Source organism: Anguilla rostrata, chromosome 19 (assembly GCF_018555375.3).
Source record: "Anguilla rostrata isolate EN2019 chromosome 19, ASM1855537v3, whole genome shotgun sequence".
Lineage (NCBI taxonomy): Eukaryota > Metazoa > Chordata > Actinopteri > Anguilliformes > Anguillidae > Anguilla > Anguilla rostrata.
In genome coordinates this window covers 11,904,857-11,923,744 of record NC_057951.1, presented here as the reverse complement: position 1 = coordinate 11,923,744, position 18,888 = coordinate 11,904,857, and the positions used below count along the sequence as shown (strand labels likewise).

Here is an 18,888-nt window from a genome sequence, read left to right as displayed (position 1 = left end):
TTAACAGCACTCAGCATGGGCTTGGCCTGATGCTGTGCCAGTCCCAATACACTCACCGTTCGCCAGTAAATTCAGCAATACTTTGAGGTGTCGAAGAAACCGTTGAATGAGGCAATAAGGACATTTCACCTTGAGGTAACCTTGAAATGATCCAGAATTAAAATATGCAGGGACGACGGCAAGGAAGCTTGATCGATTAATTTTCTTGTTCACCAGTAGCCGTTCATATGGACATCTTTTGGCTGCGTTCGTAACACATTGGTTGGGATGTCTCCACGTGACCTAGACTCCAGCTTGAGGGAATCCAAGCCATTGCTCATCTTTCCCTCAGAGTAAAGCGGAAACGTAGCCAACACAGAACAGAACAGATGTCAGCAATGACAAGAACCATGGGATACTAAGTGGTGTGGTACAGACTCTGAAAGCTAAGCAAGGCTGCAGAGACAATGGAAGTGCTCAGAGAGGGGTTAGTGGCAGTAGACTGGGTCTGCGATTGGGGGGTTTGTGTCTGACAGCAGAGTCCGTACGGTTAAGGCTGTGATTGGGCGGGACGGGGAGGGGGAATGACACGTCTTTCGGCTCAGAGACCCGTCCTGTCCTCTGGACTCATCCTACCGCCCTGTGGGTCATCCAAAAAACGTGACGATTCTCTGCTTGCCAACGATCGGCCGCTGCGTTCATTAGAAACTGCTGCTGGCGTGCCCGGCGTGCTGGGAGCTGGTAACAAGACACCGGCTTCCAGCAAACGGGAACCCGCAGAAGCCGATGACATCAGCGGGCCTGGACAGAGCCGCGGAGCTGGGCCTGCAGTGCACTGGCGGCTCAGAGAGGCTGTGTGGGACAAGCCAAGCACTGGGGAATTTGTGTGTGTGTGTGTGTGTGTAGTGTGGTGTGGTGTGTCTGGGTGTTTGTGTGTGTGGTGTGTGTGTGTTGGTGTGTGGTGTGGTGATGTGTGTGTGTGTGTGTGTGTGTGTGTGTGTGTGTGTGTGTGTGTGTGTGTGGTGTTGTGTTGTGTTGTGTTGCGTTGTGTGGTGTGGTGTGGTGTGTGTTGTGTTGTGTGGTGTTGTGTGTGTGTGTGTGTGTGTGTAGTGTGGGTGTGTGTGTGTAGTGTGGTGTGGTGTGTGTGTGCAGTGCGGTGTGGTGTTGTCTGCGTCTGTGTCTGTGTATGTCTATGTGTGAGTGTGTGAGTGTGTGTGTGTGTGTGTGTGTGTGTGTGTGTGCTTTGTGTGTGTGTGATGAGAGGGGGCGTGGGGCTCACAGTGGGCACATCTGGAGTGAGAAAACGGAACTAGTCCTCCCCGTCGGGAGCGAGGCTGTCGGGGCTCCGGTGGGTTTTGCTGCAGAGTGATGTCGTCGAGCCTCTAAGCGCCAGCGTCTCCGTGCCGACGGGGCGACGGTGGTCTGACCGGACTGGACTGGACTGGGCTGGGGGGTTTGACTGTGGGCAGTGCCAGCCTGCATCTGCAGGGGCACGTGCCACCCTGACACACTCACACACTCCTGGCTTTTTTTTTCCTGGCCGCTTCCCCTGTTCCTCGCCGCAACACATGTTATAGGATATAAGCGAGTTCTTTTAATAAAATTTGGGTTATTTCATTTTTATTTCACAGACCACTGTTTCTCATTACTGAAAACACAAAAATGTTGCCTTCAGAGGACTGACAGAAGAATTACTTCTTTCCCCCCCTTTCTTTCTTACTGCTGTCTTCAAGGCTGCTTTTATACACGTGAGGAAGATATCAGGGAGGGACGTATTTACCGGAAGGTAGAAGGATATTAAACCTTTTCCCTCTGATGTCCCAGGACTGCTCATTCCTGCACAAGGCTGAGACTAAACGCTTGTGCTGATTTGCATAATGTCCCAGTAGTCATACGTTCATGTAATTTTAGGAATTTCTTGTAGCATTTTCTTCAATCCAGTCCATTATTTACCTGACAATATATCCTCCTGAGACTTGGAAAAAGAGTTACAGTAAGTACAGAGGTACAGTTAAGTATTACATTTTTTTTTACATAATGTAAGTATCTTGGACATAGGAGGATAAAAGACGGACGGGTAACGTAGGTGGGTGCTGCTCTCCCTTCAGGACACACATTAGTGTAGAGTCTGACTGGCCATGAATCCCAGCTGCAGTCTAAACCATCTTATTCCAGAGCCAGGTTTAGCCACTGGCTGCATGTAAATCAATATGCAGCCGGTGTCTGAAAATACCTCGGCACTCATTGTAATTCTGAGGTTTTTTCAGCCCAGGAGCTCAGCCCTGAAGCTTGCACAGTAAAGAACGTTCTCGACTTGCTAATCTTGCTTTTTTTTAAAAACAGAAATCCTAGACCTAAAATAGATAAGGACATCAGGTCATGAAATCTCCTTTCGTTGTAGGATGTAATCGATCCTTCACAATTAAGTGTCATGTTCATAGTTGAAAGTATCAGACAAAGGACATGACGAATGAATACTAGCAGTGTGTAAAGGAAAAGTTCTACTTGAATAGACCAGCCGGTCTTTTTAACGCATCAGAATAGTTCTTTACAGTGTGAGGCACTTTCTGTCGACACGTGTCCCCTTTTCTCTCTGGGAGGAACGGCGGCAGGCGAAAGTTGTGAAGGTGACTGCAGGTGATTGACAGGCCCGACGCGGGGGCCAAGTGCAGTGTGACTGCAGACTTCCTGTTGGGACTCCTGGCCCCCGCAGGCGATTAGCTGTCGAAACAACAGGGCAATGACAGCACTTCCCCCTGCAGGGCTTTGGCACAGCCCCGGTGACATCAGTGACCGGACGACCGCGCGGTTTTAGCTTTCTCTGCCGTGAAAACAACTGGGACTCCGCAGCGCCGGGACGGGGCGGGGGCGAACCGGTTTGTTTTGTCTTCGCCGTCGCGCGCGCCCCTCCCGCCGTCTCCCCGAAAGCCCGCCGGGCCGCCTCACGTGTCCTCACACCTCCAAGTGTCCACCGCGGGGGGACGTGAGCCAGGCCAGATAGATTCCACCGCACGAAGACTGGAAGTCAAGAAGTCTGCCTCAGTTTGGGTTTCAGTTTCGGGGAAACTATTACACACCAGTGTTATGATATGGGGTGTCAAGGCATCTAATTGTTTTGAACTTTCATTGCAGCTGCCCCCAGGACTTAACACGTGGAATTCTAAAATACACTGTATTGAAAACCGCATCGAAGTATAAACAAATTAACCATCACTTTCAAGTATTAGTAGTTAAATGAATATCACTGAAAATATGAGTAAGACTATAATAGCAGAGAGAATAAATATATTACCCCATCTCTACTATTGCCAACTTTTACATGTAACCATACTGCTTTATAATGAGGTAAATATTAAAGAGAGCCTGCCACTTCCCTATAACACCTGACTTACTGCTTGCATTTAAAATATACAACCCAAAGTGCAACACATCTTGTGCTAAGACAACAAAGATATTGCAAACAGTAAGTTGAAATGTCAAAAAGAATGTTTCCATTTCAGAGACATTGACAGTTTTTGAAAAACGCTGGTTATAATCATACATTGGTGCAGTTTTTCATTTTTATTTTATTGTGTAGCCCCCTCGGGAACTCGTAGATCACCGACATGTACGAGGGGTGTGTACTGTAGATCTTCAGTGGTCCCGCCCTCTTTGTGATGGTATCCAATAGCAGGAGGGAATAGAGTGGAACGGATGTTGTACCAGGAAAAATAACAAAGATGGCGGCGCCCTCTGAAAACATGTTGGATTTTGAAACAGAACTAAATGAAATGAGTGGAGGAGCTTTCACTCAGAACCACTTACAAATTATTCAAAATTTGACGAAGGCGTTTCGAGAGCAGGACTTTAGGTACAGTGGTGCTTTGTTATTTAAACTACGCGAACGTACAATCTGGCTAGCTAGTTGACAGCTAGCATTAGCTAGCTATCTAAGACTAAATACAATTGGAAATGCTGTCAAGCTAACTACAGAAAGTAACAAATGCAGATATACTCGTGGGTTATAAGGTGGGATCTAGTGTATTTTTTTCTGAGTGATCTCTTTGCTTTGTTGGCCTGTGTCGAACCTCTATCTTGTGTTCGTGCAATGAATCGTTTGCCGTGTGTCTTGGTAGACTGCTTGCTAGCATGGAAACTACACTTAATGCAGACGTGTTTATTTCTTTTGAGAAAATTAGCAAATAAATGGGTAACATTTCGCCATCTTTCCCTGCTTTCTTTTCCAGAGCCAACGCGGAGAAAACGGTCTTCCAGAATCTGGTGAAGGTTTTGACGCAGTTGTCCGATGAGATTCGTGCTTTGGACCAGCAGAGCCCTGCCGCAGAGTCGATGCGCCTGCGTCTGCAGCTGACGGCAGAATGCTTCAGAAGCCAACGCAACGCTGCGGTGCAATGCGCCCGCAACCAGTGCCTCATGAGGTATATCGAAATCTCTATTTAACAATAGCCTCTGTTTGTTGCCTGTCGTGCATGTATATCAAGGCAAACACTACATTCCCTTTTGTCAAGTTTGGGTTACAGACATGGGAATTTATGTACATGTGTGTCAGTTGTTTGACATGCTGGGCAGTCAAATAGTTGTATTGAACATTCCCTTTGTGACTTAAATGCGTTCATCCGACAACTCATTTCATAGGCAAACTTTTAAAAGCAAGTATCAGTGCAACGAAAATGACAGAGTATTAGTTTTACTGAACTTTTTTAGTTTTTCCTTCTCTCCGGCATTGTCACAGCCTAGTTGTTTTGCATCCAGCTTGTCTTTGTGTATCACTTTATCTTTATTTAACCTTCCAGCAATCGCATAAATCCAGAGGTTGTCCCTCTGATGGCAATAAATGCAGTGTCTTTGAAGCTGGCAAATAGCCGTGAATAATGGCCATGTCAAAACAAACACTGGCACACTATGGCTAATAATTATAAATGCTTCAGATTTGCTTTTCAAAAGGGTCGGCCTCCTCCGTTTCTATGGACCTGGGTGAAATCCATCAATATGTTTTTGTTTTGTTTTTTTCGGTACCAGTCTGCACACAGGGAGTTAATGTTTAACCTTCCGGGCTTTTATTTTTGTTGTACGGCGGGGCCTGGGTCGGTTGGGCCGTTTGTAACCAGCGCCACTCCATCACCCTGCGCACTTGTGTCCGCGGCATTCCTCTGTCAGCCGGCTGATTTAGAATTCTTTACAGTGGCCGCATTCCACCCCCCACCCCCCCTCCATCAAAAGAACAAAGCCTGGCCCAAAAACCTCCGAGCGCTCCTCCCGAGCTCTCATCACCGGTCCCCAAAACTCTCCCCCCTCCCGTCGATGGAAAAATGTCACAGAATGTGGGAATTGTTCGTTCACGTCGTGGAAAAAAGAAGGGAAGGGATCTTTTCATGTTTTTTTTTTTTTGTGGAGCGGTAGGTGGAGGAAGTGTTGCAAAGCAAAGTGATGTTATTAATCTGGGAAACGTATTTCTTTGTGTCCTGGGTTGTGTACCTTCCTCTGGCTTCGTAGCCCGAGCATGAGGCGCTTTTCAGTCTGGAGGGGGGTGAAACCCAGGCTGCACTGCCACTTGTTAGAAGTGTGTTCTGGAAAAGAAAGACAACACTCTGGATTCACTGAAGTGCCCGTCCATACAGTCCGACGCAATGTCGTACAGCTGAGATCATGTATGCGTTTAATGAATTCTGTCTGTGCTTTAGGCCACACAGAGGAACTCACAGCCCGCATGTTGTCTGCCCCTGTGGTCCCTTATGTTAATGTGTGTTTTGTAATGGCTGCGGTCAACATTCTGTGCATTCTTATGACATCATTTTTAAACTCGGTGTCATTAAAAACAAAGAAAGAAAAAAAAAGACAATGAACAGAAACGAGAAGAAAAGGACTACCAAAACCCAGAAAGAGCGTGCTTTTTTTTGTGAATTGTGCAGTTTTGTCATCAACGTCGAATCTGCATTAGGAACTTTTAGTTTTGGAGCCCGCCTCTGTCCTCTGTCCGGAGGGTCGTGGTCAGCCCAGACTCAGACTTTTTTTTTGGTATTTCCCAAATTCCCCAACAGTGACTTCTCTGCATAGTCTTTAGTTTTGTGGCTCTCTCTCTCTCTCTCCCATGGAAAAATGAAGTCTGTGTAACCTACTGCACTTTTTTTGTGTGCGTCTTTGAGTGGGAATGAAAAATAGAATGGCTCTCGCTGATATTCTCCCCACCACAATTAAGAGCAGACGCCGCCTGTGTCTCCCTCGCTGCTCGAGTGCAGGCAGCTCGAAGGGTTTCTGTCTGAGGAGATGATCTCAGGGTTTGGCCAAGCAAAATAAAATTACGTACAATAAAATTTCAACAAATTGGGATATGAATGTATATTTATGATAATTTGATTTGAGGAAGTCTGGGCCCTCCTGTCATTTTTCCCCTCGGGTTCAGATTCATTCCTGAAGTCTGCAGATGCGAAGTTTGATTCTTGTCATTTGTGGTCTTTAGGATAAAGCCTAAAGTGTTTCAATGAAGCATAAACTTAATGCATAGCAGAGATTTGTGTATGCCTGGAGGAGGTAAGTGTCTAACGGGGTGACCTTTGACCTTTGAAAGAATCAAAGGTTTCTGAGTTAGATTCCTTTTCCAGGTCTGTGTTCACTATAATAATGATACGTTTTCATTAATTGCTGAGCGCACACATACTGAAAGCAATTGTGTTGTGCCATGATCAAACAATTGATCTTGTTTGGTGGCTCTCTAGTACCTGCAGATTTTTTATCCGAGCATTTCAAAAAATTTGTCATGCTGTCATTTCAAGCAGAGTTGGTTGCAAAAGGAAGGCAAAGCATGGTTCAGCGGACTTTGTTGTATTCTGTAAGAACCTGCACATGTAGGTCTATTTTGACCAATGAGCACTCTGCTGTTTTCAGAGCCACAAATATATATTGTAGGTATTAGTTGAACTTCTAGTTTGTCTGGCTAATTACCAAGTAGTCAAACTGAGGGAAAGCAAGTTGTAGTTCAACAGCAAATTGAGCACATAATGTTTAGCGCGTATTTATTCTTGTAATGATTTGAAACAGGAAAGGAAAATACTGAAGTGGCTTATTTAAGCTCCTCTTTGGGGTTGCAGCGTTGTCCAATCAAAACGGAAACCTGTTTGTGTCTTGCCGCAGCGTGAGATGCGAGCGGCTTGTGGCAGATTTCTTGTTATGGTTTCATAAGTGAAAATATGTCATTATGTCTTGAATGCCTGGCTGTGGATTTGGCCGATGGCCGCTGACCCTCCCCTCGGTGAGCTCCCACTGACCTTGGAGCGGGAGAGACCACACACGTCACCCCACCCCATCCCAGGCACGCTCTGGTCCAGAAAGCTCTTCCCAAAAAGCTGTGAATGCTTACTGGCCTCTCGTTGCAGGCCAGTCCCATCAACAGGATCCAGCCTCACAAGGGTTTGGATGCAGCCCTGTCCTTACCCAGAATGGGGGTGGAGGTGGGGGTGGGGGTGGGGGGTACACCACAGACCCACCCCCCCACCTCCCTGCCACCCAAGGTTTTCCCACCAGAAGAGCTGTCCAAATTAGTTTTTTGAATAGCAGTGACTAGAAAATGTAGCCTATTTCAGTGTTTTTTTTACTATGGGTCGGTGCCCACAATGGGTCACAGGGGTGTATGGGGTGGGTCCCGAAATGAGTCTGTCGTCCACTGGGGTATGTTAGGACCTGTATTTGACCCGCCCGTGAAAGGTACTGAAATGATCATTTGGATCCCGATATTAAAAAGTTTAAGAACCAGTGGCCTGTTTGCTCCTGTAGAGACCCCGGTGTGACTGCTCTGCGCGTGTCTGAGTGTTTTGCCCTTGTTTCACAGGGACCTGGGATTCATCCCGGTTTCGCTCACAGTCCTGGAGGCGCTGCCCGGCCTGCAGGTGGAGAACGCGGCCTGGCCAATCGAGGGTGAGTTTCGCTCGGCCTTCCTCGATCCTTCCCCCCGCGCCGGAACGTGGTTCCACCACAACAAGTCGTACGTCTTTAAAATGGCGGACGGTGTGCAGTGCTGTATTTGCAGATGAGAAAAGAAGGATTTTGAGGAAGAAGACAGCGCGTGGGGGCGGTGGTTTTCGCAAAGCGGTTGCCGTGGCGGTGCTAGGCGCCTTTGTCTCGGTGACGTGCCCCTCTGCTGTTGGGACGGGCCTGCTGCCTCAGTCCGCGCTCGTGTAGAACAACAGTAAAAATATATGGCCTCATTTAGGGGGCGGGGATCGAATGGTCTTGGGCAATAATGCCTTTAGCATAGATTACACCAGATCTGTGGCTTTCCCTCTGTGGTTACCCACAGTATCGATGAATACGAGACCCCCTTTTTGGGGTTTCATCTGATTTCCTGCCCCTCCCTTCAGCCCTGTGGGAACTGAGCAGTGATTCTCAAGGGACATGAATTCAATTGTATCGCATTGCCCACATTGCGAAATCAACACCCTCCCCCAAGAAAAGCCTCCTTAACATCACTGGTTCTGCAGTCTGTGTGGAAACATAGTCACCAAGTGCTTTATTTAAGCTTATCCTGAAGCTTCATTAATGATGTGTATCTTTGAATGTTCAGAGTTGTGTTGGTCATCATGAAAGGTCATTAGGTCGCTGTGAGCCTCTCTGATAAAGTTATCGTGACGTTATTCACCTCGTACAGTCATCGTAACCCTTGGAGCGTGGCGTGCCTGGTGAGGAAACTATGCGAGAGCTGGGCTGAACACGTCAGGCTGCGATGTGCAGTGCACCTAATTGCACGGTGCTCACCCCCATGGTTATAAATAGGAGAGGAGACCACACAGTTTGACTTGAACCCACAGGATGAAACCTTCCCCTCTCTAAATGAGCCATCGCTGTACTTTTCGTAATTGTGGAGAGCGGGACCTGCGTGTTTGGAGTAGCCCCTTCCGTGAGGTGCGAGTAGGCTGGAAACTGGACATTTATTCTTATTGTTGTTTTAAAAAAAAAAAAACTGTTAGTCAGAGGGAATTCCACGGCTTCTAAGTGGAACATTCCGGTACTTGGCGGGTTTCTGTGGAAACCCTGCAGTCCCGCTGTTTGGATTCCGGGGGTGTGCTCCCATTTAGGCCCGCCCTGTGGCAGAGGGCGAGGGGTCGAGAGGTGATGCCGTGGGCCGGCTGATGCTTCATCTCAGGGTCCTGTATGTGATGGCACAAAATGGCCGCCCGTATGATCCTGAAATCCAAAGCCTCACAGCTGCGTGGTCTGTCACAGGGGAATCAGTGTGTTACCAGTGTGGCTTGACTTGGGCTTGCTCTGGTTGGATTATGTGCCCTGATCTACTAGTCCCCCCCCCCCCTTTAAATTGCGTTTTGGAGTTGAGCTTGGTCCCTGTCCGGAGTGTATGAAGGTATAGTGAGGGAGCACAGCAGACACAGATGGACGGTGGGACTGAGATTTTGGTTTTATGAGGTGAGAAGCGCAGCACTTTTTCCCTGCAGGGGTAAAAAAAGGCCCACGCGGCCCCTCTGCGAATCTCCCCCGACAACAATAAAGAAGGAGGAGAAAGGGAAACCGTGTGTCTTCAGGAATCTGTGGCTTTTCGGTCCTACGTCCGCCAGCCCAAGTTTAGATCCCCACCGCCTCATCGCTCCACCCCCACCCCCGACACGTTCAAATTAGCTGCGGTTGAGGGTTTCTTCAAATACACAGCAGATTCACACAAATACTTCTCCCCACCTCACCTCTCCCTGGTCATACCCAGAGTAACCACAGGCCGGGGTCACGCTGTTTTCAAAGAGCCAAGCCAGACCCATAATTTTGCTTTTGTTTCTGTTGTAGCCTCAGTGCCTCGGATATAGAGATGGAGGCAGCGATGGGAAGGTCACTGTAATAAAAAAAACAGGACTCTTCAGACTGCTTTCAGCAGACAAAATAGCCTGCATGTGTCTTTGCTTGGGTGTGCATGTTTGCACGTGTGTGTGTGTGTGTGTGTGCGCCCAAAACTGTGCTGTAACAAATTATATAAAAGACTAGACAGCTGACTGTTACTAACAGTTGAAATTCTCTGTTTGATTGGTTAAATAGGATGTTAATAGAAGAAAATTCCTTAGATGTTTGAAAACGGCTCGTTGACTCATTAAATATGAAAATATTCACACTATTACCTTGAACTGCCCCTCTGCTGGCCCACTAGCACAACGTCCAGCCCCAAAATAGTTTTCCCTGGAGGGTTCCCATCCGAGCGCTACCCTGCTTAGTCTCAGCCATCAGGGAGGGTGAAATCCCGGGTGATATGGCCGCCTGGCCTTAAACGCAAAATTTTATCACGGCCGTTTGTCTGCTATTGTCTGGAGTCCAGAATAACGGGATGAATTAGTGTTTACATGGCTTTGCGCACGGTCTGTGCTGTGTCTGTGTCTGTGTCTGTGCTGTGTCTGCTGCTGGCTGCAGCCCAGCGTAATTCAGTTTTTGCGCTGTTATTGCCGAGTTGTGTTTGTGTTGGGAAAAGTCCCTGGCACGCTATGGGTTTCAGCCTGGCCCGCTCGTCTGAACTTTGACCCCCAGGACGGGCGGGCGACCGGCAGGCGTCTTCCATTGCTGGTGCGTTGCGGGACCTGTCGCTACGGTGACGTCCCCCAACGCAGTCCCTCTAAGCCCCATCACGGTGCACATCTGTCTTTTAACAGAGGAGAGTGTGAGAGAGAGAGAGAGAAAGAGAGACGGAACTGTAACCCACAGCTTCCTCTGTGCAAACAAACCATTTCCTGGGTAAAGCAGTCCTAAAAATGCATCATAATCCCTAACCTCAGCCTTTTTTTTTTTTTTCTTCTGTAAAGGACGTTTCCGTTGTAATAGCGCTCCGGACTCTGGACGCAGTGTTCCGTCTCGCGGAAAACGGGACGGCGAGATTTGTGACATTTCCCATGAATCCCTTCCGCCCGTCCTGCGGAGTGTCCGTAGCCACAAGCCCGTAACTCCCAGGGTACACTTCTTCCCGCTGACAAGGGTTCCGTCCCTTAACTCCCAAAAACACTGCTGGCTGCCGAGCTCAGGACGGTCACCGTCTCGTGCTCACTGAAGCGGGGCGCTGGGCTTCACCCGTAGTGCTCTCCTGTCCTCCTTTCTTCAGTCCTCTTATACACCTGTACTGTGCATGTGTGCTAGCACAGCTATCTCTCCCTTCACTGACATTAATGCTGTGGCTCCCACTCGCTCACATCAAGTCTCATGTTGTTTCCATGTGGTTTTTTTCTTTTCTTTCTTTCTTCTTTCCATCTCTCTCTCTCCCCACCGGGTCCAGCTCTGCGCTGTGGGATCCAGTTCCTTGGAAACCTCGCCGTAGGAAACCAGGTTTGCAAAGATGACATCTGGAAGCACTGTTTTCCACGTCTCTTCTTGTGAGTGTTTATACTCGAGACCACTGGCAAGTCTAATCTTGTCATGTTTTATTAAGGTTTTTTAATAAAGGACTCATTGAGAAGAAATGCAGTCGCACGTTTCCGCCACAGAGACATCGTTGTGAAGTTTGGCCTTGAGTAGTGTAAATAAATCCTGAAAGCTTTTTCAAATCGATAATCTAAATTTAGAGGCAGGCTGACATTTAGGCCGAACACCGCTGGGTTGTCTGTTTCAGCTCTCCCCTTTCGGCTTTGCTACCGGCCCAACATTCGGCCTGCGAGAGGTTTTAAGAACTTATTTTCATTGAACGGTAGCTGGGAAAATTTAACGCTGCATTTCACCCGCACTGTTCTTGGGTCTGCAAAGTTACTTAATCAGCGGTAGAAAGAATATGGTTGTAGATTATACACATTATGTCCAAGTAAGCTGTACTTCGTGCATTTCATAAATCATAACGCAGTACTTTGCAACTGCATTGCAGCTACTACCCTCTGAATGCACCGGGATTTATTTATACGATTCTTAAAAGCCAGAAGTTGACATTCCGTATGTCTTCATGTACATTATAATGAAAGTATCCTGATGTCACAAACACAGATGAAGGATAATCATAATAGGGCAGAATGCCTTATTATAATTAGCCAATGATCCAATTTCCTATAGGAATTTGAAGTTAATTTGGTGCAGCATTGGCCCGTTTTTTAAATAAGGATTATGGGTACACATTCCACAGCCATGCGAGAGGCCAAGTAACATTTTGCACCACTGGCATCTTTGAGAGTCCTGTCCCAGCGGAAAACGATTTTTCCTATGAGAAGTGCTGTCATCCCCAGCATTGCTGATTACACATGGGATTTGGGTCAGTGGAGAGAGCTGGGATTCAATGTGCTGTGAAGTACAGGGTATCCAGTCTGTAATTCAGGTGAAAGACCCGCAAAGGCACAGCACTGAATGTATATATATATTTTTTATCCTTGCATGTGCAGTGAAGTGCCTTGTCCCTTTGGGAGTTCAGGGCTCAGTCTTGCCTCATTTTTCACATATCCTGTTTCCGTAATGTGTCTCTCTGCGAAAAGCGCTACGCAAGTAAAATTGAATAGCGTTGCATAAACCCAGCAGCATAAAGGTGGATGTTCTGCTCTGCTGAACGCTCTCTCTCTCTGCACTTACACGGGACCTTGGATGGCCTTTTGGCCTCACACCCAGATGGACTGCGGCCAAGGAATTAACTGCATATATGGCAAAAAAGAAACCTTTGCTGAGTCTGCTTGACTGTGGTGTGGCTTTTCTGGAAGGGAAAGCAGGGCACTTTCTCAGAGACCCAACTACAATAATGTACATACAGATAGATTCGTAATGATAATAATAATAGTAAGATTGCTCTCATATAGCGCCTTTCTTTTCATGGTTCTGAAAATACTTCCCTGTAAAGGGAGACGTCTCACCTCAGCCCGAAACCCACAGCGATTCACGGCGGCCATTTTGTGGTAGAGCGCTCGCCACACATCGGCTGGTGTGGAGGGAGTGAGCTATTAAGCCAATTAGACTGGGGAAGATAATATGGCCAGGTTGGGAGAGCCATTTTGGAAATTAGTTGAGGATAACTGAAAACCTCAAAATCTTTGCGATGATAGCCATGGTACCTCATAATATTAATATCACTTCCCAGAAAATCAGAAGTTGTCCTCATCAATTTATGTCAATGAGAGGAGCCCTCTCTGAGGTTATTTAACATAACAAATCGAGGTCTAAGACCAAAACGTTTTGTGTTCGCTGTCTTGAGCATTGTGGACTTTATAACATATGAAGTTTTTGCTGTAGCCTCCTCTTCAATTAGTTTTTCCATTTTGCACCAGTGTGTGGGTTTTTACAAATTTTTCCACTTGGTTGATCACATTTGACCTACGCACCTGATTTTATACTCTAGATCAGCTCAATTTACAGAAAGGGCCGTGTGGTAGTTTTGTTCCAACCAGCAGTTCACACTATTCTATAATCAACCACTGAGTCTTGCAAGGATCTTGATTATAGAATCAGGGTGTGTAACGCTTGCTGGAACAAAGCTGCCCACACGCTTTCTGGATAGTTGAGGACCTCTGCTCTAGATCTAAAAAAAAAAATGACACATTTACATAAAAGATTGGAAGCTGATATATATATATTTTTTACATCCCAGTCACTTTTCTCATAAATTGACAGGGCATGACTACATGAACCAGGGTGGGGGGTGCAGGACAACCCCCTTAGTTTTGCTGATGGGTGCTGGCTTCTCAGAGACCAGCTGACCACGGACGAAGACGGCCGCGTAGCTCCATGGTGTCTACACTGCTGGACGGCACAAGTGCAGCATGTGTGCAGAACCGGGAGCATCAGGAGCTGGCCATGAGGGTCATCAGCCTGTGCCAGAGGCAGCCCGAGCTGGACTGGGCGTAGGTGTTTCAGAGTACACTGCAGTGTGTGTGTGTGTGTGCGTGCGTGTGTGTGCGTGCGTGTACGTGTGTGCGTGTGAGAGTGTGTGAGAGTGTGTGTGTACGTGTGTGTGTTTCTCTGTGTGTGTGTGTGCGTGTGTGTGTGTGTTTCTCTGTGTGTGTGCGTATCGTTGAGCATGTGTGTCGGTGGAGAAATCCAAGGAATGGATAGACACTGTAACCCTTGAGGCAGTACATCCTGCACTGTGTGCCAGCGCCTTCTGCATGAGCAAGCGCAAGCTGCCATGACTGTGTGGCATAGCCACAGCCGTCCAGGTCGAGCTGGAGAAACCGTGAAATGTTTGCCGGATATTTGTGTGATGATACCCTGAAGGTTTAGTCTCCTGCTGAAAGTGTGCCACCACAGAACCTCGGGAAGCAGGTCAAAAGAAACAAACCGAAGTGAAAGGGGGAAGTCTGTGGGTGCAGCCTCGTCTGGGTAATGGAGACTCAGGACGTTGGTCCATCGGTGATTTCTGATCAGGAGCTGATTGCCCAGTCTGGCTCTTCTCTTTCAGCTTTCACTTTCAGAACGAATGACGGTTTTGTGCTTTTGATAAAATACAGACTGTACAGCCTAGCATGAATGAACTGCTTTAGCCCTGACTGCAACTCGTACTCAGGGAGAAAAAGGAAGGAGCCTCGGACCGAAAATTCTGTCACTGTACTTTTTTCTCTTCGAGAAGAAACTCTGGGGTAAGCATAGCAAACAATCAGGGCTGGCCGCAGAAACCAGACTTATAACCGTTCGAATTATCAGTCAGGGATATTGCCTTTCTGGTCCCCCAGCCCATGGCTGTCCGAGCTGGGATGGAGTCTTCTACTGACAGCCTGTTTCCAATCTGATCTGTGAGTTTGGACTGCATCCGCATCACAGGGGTGGGATGGGGGGACGGGGGACGGGGGTTTATGATGAAACCCTTGGGCTTACTGCTGTAGACACACATGCTCTTGAATTACTGTCCCAACTCTTTGGCTTTCAAATGCAAAGAACAAAAAAAGAAAAAAAAGATTGTGGATTGAAAAAGAAAATAACGCCTGTGGTATGCGAGCTTAAATGCATTTGTTTGTGGTCAGCTGAATGCATTGTGACCTCCTATTGTGAAGAATAATATTCAGTGAGGGGTTGTCCTGCTAAGACACTAGTAAATTAAGGAATTCTTCCCATACCAGTGCTCCTCAGGGTGGCATTTATGTAATATAAAGCAAATATTTTATTCAGCCACAAAATTCTGAGTGAAAATTTAAAAGGGAAAATGTGCTTTTTCCTCCACTGTCTCATTCTAAGCGTTTTCCCTTTGAATTTTTCTCTTACAATTAAGGGTCTAAATGCATTATTTGTTTTTATTCTTCCCTCTGAAAGAACTGATGAGATTGTGCTCTGTTGGCAGTGCATTAAATTTAGGCCGCTATCCCTGGCGTTATTAATTTCATTGCAAGTAAGACCCATGGACAGCGGCTTGGGACGCACCGCGTATGCATTACGTGCGCCCTCAGACATTCTGAAACACTTTGGCTGTCTCTGCTGTGGCTTAATGACAGTAATATCATAAGCGTAAAGGTGATGGAAAGGACTGTCACGGCGCGGGAGATAAGCGGGGTGGGTGAAGCGCTGCGGTTGTGAGGACCTCGACCCGGGAAGACGACCAAACGCAGACAAAACACAGCGCCTGCATGTGGGAGGCGTGCGGAAGATGTGTTTTGCATTCCTCCCCTCCCTGTAAAAATAGACTCGGACAAGCAGGCGCAAAAAAGACAGCCCAGCGGTGTTATTGGAGCGTCACAGCCAGAACCAAACAAAACCTGGGGCTTGTTTTACTAATGTCTAATGTTTTTTTTACCTTTGTTGTGTGTGTGTTGTGTTGTGTGTGCCTGTGTTTGTGTGTGTGTATGTTTGTATATATGTTTGTGTGCGTGTGTGTGTGCGCGTGCGTGTTGTTCTGTTGTGTGTGTGTTTGTGTGTGTGCGTGTGCGTGTGTGTGTTTGTGCCTGTGTGCGTGTGCTTATGTGTGTGTTGTGTTGTGTTGTGTGCGTGTGCTTATGTGTTGTGTTGTGTGCGTGTGCTTATGTGTGTGTTGTGTTGTGTGCGTGTGCTTATGTGTGTATTGTGTGTGTGTGTGTGTGCGCGTACGTGCATGTACGTGTGTGTGTGTGCGCATGCGTGTGTGTGTTGTGTTGTGTGCGTGTGCTTATGTGTGTGTTGTGTTGTGTGCGTGTGCTTATGTGTGTATGTGTGTGTGTGTGTGTGTGCGCGTACGTGCATGTAGGTGTGTGTGTGCGCATGCGTGTGTGTGTTGTGTTGTGTGCGTGTGCTTATGTGTGTGTTGTGTTGTGTGCGTGTGCTTATGTGTGTGTTGTGTTGTGTGCGTGTGCTTATGTGTGTGTTGTGTTGTGTGCGTGTGCTTATGTGTTGTGTTGTGTGCGTGTGCTTATGTGTGTGTTGTGTTGTGTGCGTGTGCTTATGTGTGTATTGTGTGTGTGTGTGTGTGCGCGTACGTGCATGTACGTGTGTGTGTGTGCGCATGCGTGTGTGTGTTGTGTTGTGTGCGTGTGCTTATGTGTGTGTTGTGTTGTGTGCGTGTGCTTATGTGTGTGTTGTGTTGTGTGCGTGTGCTTATGTGTGTGTTGTGTTGTGTTGTGTGCGTGTGCTTATGTGTTGTGTTGTGTGCGTGTGCTTATGTGTGTGTTGTGTTGTGTGCGTGTGCTTATGTGTGTATTGTGTTGTGTGTGTGTGTGCGCGTACGTGCATGTACGTGTGTGTGTGTGCGCATGCTGTGTGTGTTGTGTTGTGTGCGTGTGCTTATGTGTGTGTTGTGTTGTGTGCGTGTGCTTATGTGTGTGTTGTGTTGTGTGCGTGTGTGTGTGCGCCTGCGTGTGTGTGATGTGTTGTGTGCGTGTGCTTATGTGTGTGTGTTGTGTGTGTGTGTGTGTGCGTGTGCGTGCATGTACGTGTGCTTATGTGTGTGTGTTGTGTGCGTGTGCTTATGTGTGTTGTGTGTTGTGTGCGTGTGCTTATGTGTGTGTTGTGTGTGATTTTCCTGCAGGGTTCTGATCGTCACACAGCACTTCCTGAAGTCCTCGGCGCTGGTGGAGACGATGTTTGTGGGGCTGGAGCATCAGGAAAGGTAATCCACAGAAGTGTGGTTTTGCCTCAGCGTTCTCCCCACGCAGTGTCCTGCTCGCACAGAGGAGGAAATTACAAATGTGTGGTTTTCTGTGCCTGGCAACGAAAGTTTAAATGTATGTTTTCACAAGTGCAGCGGCTTGAGATGAGTTGGTAAACATTGCAGGATGGCCACAACTGGGAACTGTTTTGAGGGCCTGCAGAATTCAGCTTGGCACAGTCACCCTGGGAACACTTGGATTAGGGGCTTCTAAACAGCCAGGCTAGCCCAAAGTGTCAGGGTTCGAAACATTTATTATATATATTATTATATTTATTCACAACTACCCTGCAAAAAAAAAAAAAAAAAAAGTAGCCAGTCTTAAGTATTTTAGTCTATTATTTCGACTTTAAATCTTTTTTCTTCTACTTTTTTTTGCTACATAAAACAAAAAAGAAAAAAAAAATTCATTTCAAAATTTATCAAACAAAAAGTAGATTAAGACAAGCTAATATTTTCTACTTGAGATAAAAAAAAGTGTCATCATAAAATTGGTTTGCTGTCGGCCCCCGCCTATACTGTATGTTGTCACTTAATGCTGCTGCGTGTGACGGTGTCGTCCCCCCCCCCCCCCCGATGCAGAGTGACCCTGCTGGAGCTGATCACGGCCCAGCTGGGCGAGGAGGAGGAGGGGGCGGTGGAGGGGTGCCGCGTGCCCCCCAGGCTGGCTCGCTTCCTGGCCTCCCATTTCCAGGAGCGCTGCAAGGTGGTGCTGTCCTTGGCCTCCCAGTCCGCGCCCGACGAGGTGAGGAGCGCTCGCCGGTGTGTGGGACGGCCCGGTGCGAGTGGCTTTGTGTGGGGCTAGAGCCGCACGCTGTATCCAACTGCGTTTCATTTTCAAGCGTAATGGGAATAACCTGCGCTGTTCACCCTGGCAGGGTCAGCAACGCCAGGGCCAGGATACAGAGCAGTCTGGTACACACCAGTGTTTACTGACAAGCTAATGCTGATTCCAAAAGGCTCTTGTGATCAGATTGCTGGCATTTATTTGGCTTGTGCTTCTCGCGTCTGTCGGTGTCTTGTCTTTCATAGTGGAGAACAGTAATGAGAGGAGGAAGGAAGCTCAATGATGACTGATGACTTTTTGCTTAACAAACTGCTGAACGTCGTACGGTTCAGCTGTGCACCTACTTACAGTAAACTACCGTCAGTCACGCAGCGAGAACTTCGTTAAGGCTCTGAAAAAAAAACATTTTTTTAACGATAACAAAATTGATGCCTTAAAAATGTCAGCAATTTAGAGATAGAGATCTCGTTTTTCAAAGAAAAAAAACCCCATTTATCTAGATGTTTCCACTGGCTGAAATGTGTCAGTGTGTTAACAGCGCTTATAAATAATGGTACCTAGTATATTGTAATTAATGATGATTGATTTTTGTGTTGTTCAGCTGAAGTATCTGAACCTGTAGCCAATGACATGAGAGATCTAGGGAGGGGAGAAATGATGGGGGCAGGCGTGACCCCTGCCTGACCTTTCCAGGAGGCCCTGACGGTGATGCGGCTCTTGGACCTTCTCTGTGAGATGACCTCCGACCACAAGAAATTAATGTTCCTGCAGGATCACCCAGATCTTCTGGAAACCACCGTCGGTGAGCGAAGGGCAATTATGAAGTCATCATGAGTCAATTCATAAAGTCTGTTACACACGTTAAACTTTTACGTTACTTTAAATGGCAATAGAATAGGTGTTCAGCATTTTTTTTATCCCCCCCCCCACCTCTGAATCGGTGGGAAACATTTCTCTCTGGATGTTTTTCCATGTCCTTATCAAGATGATCAGTGAAGGAGAACGTTGGTGGTGAGGGGAGGGGAGGGGAGGGGGGTCTAACCGCAGCCTGCATGTGTGAGGGAGAGGTGAAGTGTTTATGAAACAGACGGTCTCCCCCAGTAGACTCTGCTTCAGCCCCCCCCCCACACCCCTCCCCAGATATCCCAAG

General features: G+C 47.4%; 1 protein-coding gene across 1 annotated transcript in view; it reads left to right on the top strand.

Moving 5' to 3' along the window:
• The first annotated feature begins 3,659 nt into the window (after nucleotides 1-3,659).
• The window catches only part of atxn10 (ataxin 10), a 35,977-nt gene continuing 20,748 nt past the window's right edge, over nucleotides 3,660-18,888 (top strand). The window contains exons 1-9 of the mRNA XM_064319544.1: nucleotides 3,660-3,829; nucleotides 4,206-4,397; nucleotides 7,802-7,887; nucleotides 11,222-11,318; nucleotides 12,396-12,405; nucleotides 13,594-13,748; nucleotides 16,832-16,912; nucleotides 17,534-17,696; nucleotides 18,432-18,540. Of these exons, the coding sequence (XP_064175614.1) occupies nucleotides 3,699-3,829; nucleotides 4,206-4,397; nucleotides 7,802-7,887; nucleotides 11,222-11,318; nucleotides 12,396-12,405; nucleotides 13,594-13,748; nucleotides 16,832-16,912; nucleotides 17,534-17,696; nucleotides 18,432-18,540 (1,024 nt within the window). The 5' untranslated portion in view covers nucleotides 3,660-3,698. The remainder of the gene's footprint in view (nucleotides 3,830-4,205; nucleotides 4,398-7,801; nucleotides 7,888-11,221; nucleotides 11,319-12,395; nucleotides 12,406-13,593; nucleotides 13,749-16,831; nucleotides 16,913-17,533; nucleotides 17,697-18,431; nucleotides 18,541-18,888) is intronic.